This window comes from Haliotis rufescens, unplaced genomic scaffold, assembly GCF_023055435.1.
Source record: "Haliotis rufescens isolate VD_foot unplaced genomic scaffold, xgHalRufe1.0.p SCAF_2, whole genome shotgun sequence".
In the NCBI taxonomy this organism is placed as follows: Eukaryota; Metazoa; Mollusca; class Gastropoda; order Lepetellida; family Haliotidae; genus Haliotis; species Haliotis rufescens.
The window spans coordinates 406,907-414,510 of NW_025963890.1; the positions used below are offsets into that span (position 1 = coordinate 406,907).

Sequence of the window (7,604 nt, forward strand, 5' to 3'; positions counted from 1 at the left end):
GACCCTATTGTCAAGGTCACAGCAGGCAAATCTGCTTTTGGAGTTAGAAAACGGTGTTGCCACGATATCTCAAGAACTAATTGCTGGATTGTCTTCATATTTGGAACTATAGTGTATATACAGACACCGCATACACCTGTCAGATTTGGTGACCTTGACCCCATTTTCAAGGTCAAAGCAGGCAAATCTGCTTTTAGAGTTGGAAAACGGTGTTGCCACAATATCTCAAGAACTAATCGCTGGATTGTCTTCATATTTGGTACTATGGTGTACAGGCGGGGGATATTTCGTCACTCTGTGTTCAAGGTCACAGCAGACAAATCTGCTTTTGGAGTTGGAAAACGGTGTTGCCACAATATCTCAACTATACTATGGTGTACAGGCGGGGGATATTTCGTCACTCTGTGACAAATACTTGTTCAGACTGTCGCATGTTACAGAACAGCACGTGATTGCGCTTACCTGCAACTAATCGCATTACAAGAGCGGACATCTGTTGGCCTGTCATAATATTATACACTAGCTAGTTTAAAACTACTGCGTTTCAATTACAGATATTACAGATACGATGACATGCATCAACAAAGTCAACGAGCCTGACCACCCGATCCCATTAGTCGCCTCTTACGACAAGCATAGTTGCTTTTATGGCAAACATAGGTTGCTGAAGACCTACCCCGGATCTTCAAGGGTCAATTTGAGAGTAGTAGACTTGAGTCTTAAGTAGAATGAGTCGCACACTGTCTACAGATGGACTACTGATAGAGGAAGGAACAACAGTTAACAAAATATTTGTATTTGGTTGAACATACATTTTACAAGTGCAAAACGCAAGGATTTCATTCTGTATTGATTGCACATGGTCATGGTGAATCAAATTATATATATCTGTTTCTGCTTAACATACACCAGATTCACTACTACACCAGTTGATGCATCGAATCACTCTGGGGAAATATACTGGCCTATGATTGGCTGACTGAATGTCAAGGTCACTTTATTTGAATTGCTCACAGAAGTCCCCTGACCCATCTTCCTTCCCCCAGCTTGTTCCTGGTGTGAATCTCTCAGTGGAGGTCAAAGAGTGATCAAAACCTTCCTGGCCAGATTCAAAGTCCTCTTACTTCCATCAATCAGTTTCAACAATATTCATTAAGTTTTAATGCATGGATCTCTTGCTAATTTCTATGACCAAAATGAGTAAACTTATTGAGTTTATTTCGCAACAGTTCAATGGAGAAAGCTGAAAGTATAATGTAGGGTATCTATGTTGACAATTTCAGTGAAGCCCGGACAAGACCAAGGACCTCAGTCTGGTTTATTCCAAACCCCCAGCAAGCTAACCCAAGAAATGAAAGCCTCTTGAAATATTTTCCAGCATTTGATTGGCCGACCTTTATGGTAAGGTCACAGAAAATCTTTATAACACCTACATTTTCCCTGTGTTTTATCTGATCGATTTAACACAGGACACATCTGTCTCTTCCATATTGCAAAACACAATATTTCCAGGTTTCTATGACAACCAGAATAACGTCCCAGAGCCCACTTCCTGTGTTTGGTGAACATCTTCACGAAGACTTGAGGTGTTACAGGAGACCAAGTTTCCGCAAGCCCTCGAGTCCAGCCAGTGTGTCGCCTGTAAACACCGGAAGTAAGGTAACTGGAGTATACAGTTACAGATGTACACCAATCTGAATCCATCCCCTGAGTTGTAAAACAAAGTGACAATCAAATAAGGACTTACAATCCACTAATAGAGACGATCAGACCTTTTCTTTCACTTCCTAAGACCACCTGGGCCATCGTACAGTGAAAATTAATGTAAATAACTTCAGCTATCACTAATTAGAAGTATCACTACTTACTGGCGGAAAAATAATTTGCTGATACATTTGATCTATAGAAACCGAAATCATTATGAAACTAACAAGGAAATATTACAGATACATTTTTTTTTGTAAACATATTCAATTCCAACCCAGTAACTCATCAAACATGAAAACAATAAACACAACTACAAACATCTTGTGCTCCAAGTGCATATAATGGAGATCTGTCAATGCAAAGACGTATATACACATAGTAGACAATTAGAACGGTCGTGTTTTTATTACATACATGATAAAATCGGCAATACATCAGCGGAACATGAAATGCACATGACGTTCTCGTGGAGTAAAATTCTGACACGCGCTATTTTCCAGGTGTTTGGGTAACTAAAGAAGTCGATAAACTAGGCATTGCGCAAGCGCCAGATGGCCAAACATCGACCACTCTCTCCTCAAGGCAGGGCGTCTTTCACATGTGTTGTCGATTGACTCGGCCTGCTTGTGCAGCCCACATCACCAAAGGCTACCGCTGCAGGCTTCCCATCCTATCTATATACGTCTTTGGTCTGCACTACCTCATCACATCATTAACAAGAGCTGCCAGAAGGGGTGACTAACGGAATCGGGTGGTCAGGTTCGCTGACTTGCTTGATGCATGTCATTGTATCCCAATTGTGTGGGTCGATGCTCATGATGTCAATCACTGGATTGTCTGGTCCACATGGTCCAGACTCGATTATTTATTAACGGACTGCGTCATTTAGATGGAATATTGCTGAGTGCGGTGTTAAACAAAAAACAAACAAATTTTAACTGCCCAGGGTACCCTAGATGAGGTCTACAGATACCTGAAGACCGATCTCACTGTTCCCAGCAATCCAATGATTTGGACATAGACAAGCAGTGACGGATCAACTTAAAAGCTGCTGCTGACACAAGCTAATCGGTGGTATACATCTCACAGTGTACAGTATCTACCTTTAGGATTGTACTCTAAGCCGATGTAGCCCTGGTATCCGAGACTCTCCAGGACTTGGAACACATATGGGTAGTTGATCTCGCCCGGACTGTCCGGCTCATGGCGGTCCGGCACCTGGGAGATCTGTATGTGACCTGGAAACCATGTCAGTTGTCATGGTAACATGGATTGATCAGAGTTGTGTTTGATGCCGCCTTCAACAGTATTTCGTATATTGGCGTGTCAGTTGTCATGGTAACATGGATTGATCAGAGTTGTGTTTGATGCCGCTTTCAACAGTATTTCGTATATTGGCATGTCAGTTCAATGTGGAAGGAAACCAAAGAGATGGCCTTGAACGTTGAACTCACTGGTGAACCTGATGAGCACAGGTATGGTGCAGACAGAATCAGGGAGTCGAACCCATGACATGCACATGCAATCTTCCCCAGGCAAGAGACTTAACTGGCTGTAAAAGTCCTGTTTCCACCCTTGCCGAACGAGGCTGGAATTTCTGGGCTCGATCTTTGTGGCTTAAACGAGTTATGGCCCTTCTTTGTCCCTCCTATTGACCAATCAGATTCCACCTCTCATATCACTTGCACTTGCTTCAAACAAAACAGCGGCACTGAGTGAAGACGATCTGATCGATCAAGATCTATTTTGTAATAAAACAGGTCTTACTTCATGTCGTGCATCAAATTATGATCACCGTGATTAAAAACATGAAAAGATTGGGAAAATATCTGTTGACACGGTACACATGCTTTGCAGATCCTGCAATCTACCGAAATCTACATGCAGTTTACAAAGCGGATGTCGATTTTGTTACGCGATTTTGATTGGACTTTGCACAGACTCGTTAGTCTAGCCAAAATATAACTCCATGTACTGATGCTACAGGTAAACAAGATTACTGACTCACTCAGACTCAGTTTCTGTGATGGAGCTGGAATATTGTGGGATGGAAACTAACAAAAGAACATCTACTAGCCCGAAGAGTGATAACATTTAGCCGAAAATGTTTGAAATTATACTAGCCTTTATGATACCTCTAACATGAACAGAACTGGTCCGGGCTAATTTCCATCCCTTTTAAACAACATTCACATTCAAGTTAAGCCAGTGTGATCCTCACACAGATCACCAGTTCTTCTCTATAACCAGATGATCCTCACACAGATCACCAGTCCTCCATAGGTAGACCCACTTACCGATGTATGGGAACATTTCCTGCAGGTTCTTCGTCAGGTTTCCGTCCATGATCTGTACATGAAACACGTCCTGGACAGAAAGTGAAAAAACATAACGATCCTGCTTTTCCCAAACAACTAAATGCCATGCAAGACAGAAGACAGGACAATATGTGATCAAGAATTGGGAAGAGACCTTGGAATACTGATTGCTGAACAAATGACAAAATTAACACCTGTTTGAACATGCTACCTGCTTGTTACTCTGTGCCAAATTACTTTTTGTTCAGACTTGTTATGCCTGTACACTGATGCAGAGTGAAAGTGGGGTAGCCTAGTGGTTAAAGCGTTCACTCATCTCGCCGAAGACCTAGGTTTGACTCCCCACATGGGTACAATGTGTGAAGCCCATTTCTGGTGTCCCCCACCGTGATATTGCTGGAATATCGCTAAAAGCGGCGTAAAACCATACTCAATCAATTAATGCAGCATGAAAGCATTGAAACATAAGGAGAAGTTAATTCCTGACCACCATTGATACATACTATTCAAAAGAAGTTAAGAACACCCAACTCTTTTATATTACTTTAGTTATGTGAAAGAGACGGTTGTTCCTTAACTTGTTTTGAGTTGTATATATATTGAATTATCCATACTATGAGTTGTACTATGCTGGCCACATGACTTTAAAGTAGTACTCCCAGGACCACCTTCCCGAGGCAAGAGAGTTAACTAACTTTAAAAGTCCAGTTTCCACCCTTGCAGAACAAGGCAAGAATTCCTGGGCTCGATCGTAGCGCCACCAGTGGCTATTACGAGTTATGTCCCTTCTATGCCTCTCCTATGGACAAATCAGATTCCACCTCTCGTATCACTTGCATTTGCTTCAAACAAAATGGCTGCGTCCAGTCAAGATGATCTGATCGATAATCAAGATCTATATTGTGATAAAACGAGTATTACATCGCAAAGTGCATCAAATCACATGAGCACCTTGATTAAAAACATGAAAAGATTTGGAAAATATCTGTTAAAACGAGTTGGTGGTACAAATGGTTTGCAAATCCTGCAATCGATCAGAAGCTACATGACAGTTTACGAACCGGATTTCGATTTCGTTGCTCGATTTTGATTGGACTATGCATAGACTCGTCAGTAACTCCACAATACAGCCTAGTTCAGCAAGGGTGGAAACTGGACTTTTATAGTCAGTTAGTTCACTTGCCTCGGGAAGATGTTCCAGGACGCACTTAGATACTTACAAACTGAAGTTTTAAGTTGGGGTGGTTTAGTCGCTTCACGTATTCCAGCCCTAGGGAGCGAAGATCAGGTTTACAGCATTTCATTCAGGTTCTCAACATATCATGCAGTCTAACAATATTGACACAAAACTGTTTAATGTGCAACTTGTAAACTCTATTCAAATTATTATTATTTTTTATCATCATCATCATCACTATTACTTTTATTATTGTTGTTGTTACTACTTTTATTATTGTTGTTATTATTATTATTCAGCAACTATTTTTTACCACTGACTTCTAAACCTAACTGCCAAAATATCCCACTACTTTTGCAGCTGATGTTGCAGATATGTCCTGGTGTCAACAAGAGAGTTGTGTCAACAAGAGAGTTGTGTCAACAAGAGAGTTTTGTCAACAAGAGGGTTGTGTCAACACACCTTTGTGAGGGTCGTACAGGAAGTAGTCGGGGACCGAGATTCTGTTGTTGACCGGCTCTATCACAGCCAGGATTCCTTCCTGGAAACACAAGACAACTGAGCATAGACGAGTTGAGTGGCTAGACTTGGGCGTACGATGAGGTGATGATACGAACAGTGCACTGTCTTTACCTGGTTGTACATTCAACAACATACACTGTAAACAAGCAGCACAGACAGTGACACATGCAGCACATACAGTGACACATGCAGCACATACAGTGACACATGCAGCACATACAGTGACACATGCAGCACATACAGTGACACATGCAGCACATACAGTGACACATGCAGCACATACAGTGACACATGCAGCACAGACAGTGACACATGCAGCACATACAGTGACACATCCAGCACATACAGTGACACATGCAGCACATACAGTGACACATGCAGCACATACAGTGACACATGCAGCACATACATTGACACATGCAGCACATACAGTGACACATGCAGCACATACAGTGACACATGCAGCACATACAGTGACACATGCAGCATCTGGTATCAACTATGGGTGTTCAGCTTTACAGCTTAGTGCTGACTACGACACCTACCTTCTGTAACCTGTCCGCTGCATATTGGAGATTGTCTAGGAATGTCTCCTCCATGACCTTATCATCAACTTGACCTCTCTTGCCAGCCATCAAGTGCATTCTGTAAAAACACACAAACCATGCCATCTTGTTATCAGATCTCAAATTATTATTCTTAATGTTCAAATATCTCTGACAAAACTCTTAAATTCAAGATGGCACTCCCCGGGTGCGTCTTCTTTCATGGCCCTCCTCGAGGATACAATACTGCCAAAGTTCTTTATACTGAAAATAATATCAATGTAGGGCTGGGATGAGTCTAAATTTACTACCCTTTTTCCAGTAAAAACTGGTAGTTAACTAATTGAAGATCACAATCCAATATTTCAACAGATGAAAGTGTGATCTGACGTATCAGAACAGTACAGATAGATGAGGCTCTACAATAACTTCACTGGAGCAACTGAAATCTAGTATTAGAATGTCCATAAAGTCTTCTTGTACGTACAATACTCAAAAGTCAACTATATATATATATATACCTTTTACACTCCAAAGCATTTGCATATTGTATTGATAATTCCAGTTTCTCTCTGAATTCTTCTTTTCTGCTTGGAAGTGCAGCTATTCCAAGGTCACCCTTTGCTAAGTCACCTGCAGGAGAAAACATTCACATACAGAATAAATGTCAAGTCATTGGAAAAGTCCCTGACAGTTCGTTTAGAGTTTTGCCAATGGCTGTGAGAATTAAGCTCATTAGTTGTATTTTTTAACTTGTCTTAAATACTCTCTTTTAAAAACCATCTCAACTGTTCATTACTCTCAAATCTTCCATTTACGTTAGTTTCAATAAGAATATGAAACTTTTGGTTTGCCAATTTTTAAAATATAAGCAATATTAACTAATATCAATGTAACATTTATATATGATTATTCATATATATTTTCATTCATTAATAAGCACTTCATAAATTTGAAAGACAAATCTGTTCCAAATCCCAGTTGAGAATGTTGACATATTAATTGTCACAAATGGATCTACCTGGGTAGGCATTGATAAGCACTTGCTCTAGCCCCGCCCCTTTTCTAGCAGCCGCCATCTGATCTGCTGGGACGTCATACGGGAACGTGCACTCCACAAACTTGAAACCTGCATCTTTTGCAACCTGATACCTGTCAGCTAAATTTGGCGTTTCCTTAAACATGAGGGAAACATTGGCTGCGATTTTCAGCGGCATACTGCTTGTCGTACGGTGCAATGTTCTTACTGCAGCCACGGCAAAGCCAAACGTAATCTTAGCAGGCAGCATGTGTTTCTGGGTCAAAGGTTGTATTCATATAGGTCAAGGACGCTTA

The 7,604-nt window shown here is 41.1% G+C and overlaps 1 protein-coding gene across 2 annotated transcripts; it reads right to left on the bottom strand.

The window, feature by feature from the left end:
- Nucleotides 1-780: 780 nt before the first annotated feature.
- LOC124119639 (putative hydroxypyruvate isomerase) lies at nucleotides 781-7,589 on the bottom strand. 2 transcript variants are annotated; one of them, XM_046482231.2, is made up of 8 exons: nucleotides 7,291-7,588; nucleotides 6,791-6,902; nucleotides 6,270-6,369; nucleotides 5,665-5,743; nucleotides 5,246-5,295; nucleotides 4,005-4,074; nucleotides 2,811-2,945; nucleotides 781-1,639 (listed from the first exon to the last, which is right to left on the bottom strand). In XM_046482231.2, the coding sequence occupies exons 1-8, from the start codon at nucleotides 7,556-7,558 to the stop codon at nucleotides 1,590-1,592; spliced, it is 864 nt and encodes a 287-aa protein (XP_046338187.1). In that variant the 5' UTR covers nucleotides 7,559-7,588; the 3' UTR covers nucleotides 781-1,589. The 2 variants fall into 2 exon arrangements, with proteins under 2 accessions (XP_046338187.1, XP_046338188.1); XM_046482232.2 differs by lacking the exons at nucleotides 781-1,639; nucleotides 2,811-2,945 and adding an exon at nucleotides 2,952-3,398 and having other exon boundaries at nucleotides 7,291-7,589.
- Between the last annotated feature and the right edge of the window lie 15 nt (nucleotides 7,590-7,604).

What these genes read in the sequence shown, in the direction of transcription:
- LOC124119639 (XM_046482231.2), bottom strand. Translation starts at nt 7,558, where the DNA reads ATGCTGCCTGCTAAGATTACGTTTGGCTTTGCCGTGGCTGCAGTAAGA. An exon ending in GCTTATCAATGCCTACCCAG is followed by an intron (nt 6,903 to 7,290) that starts GTAGATCCATTT and finishes TTTCTCCTGCAG; the next exon opens with GTGACTTAGCAAAGGGTGAC. An exon ending in GGAAATGTTCCCATACATCG is followed by an intron (nt 2,946 to 4,004) that starts GTAAGTGGGTCT and finishes CATGGTTTCCAG; the next exon opens with GTCACATACAGATCTCCCAG.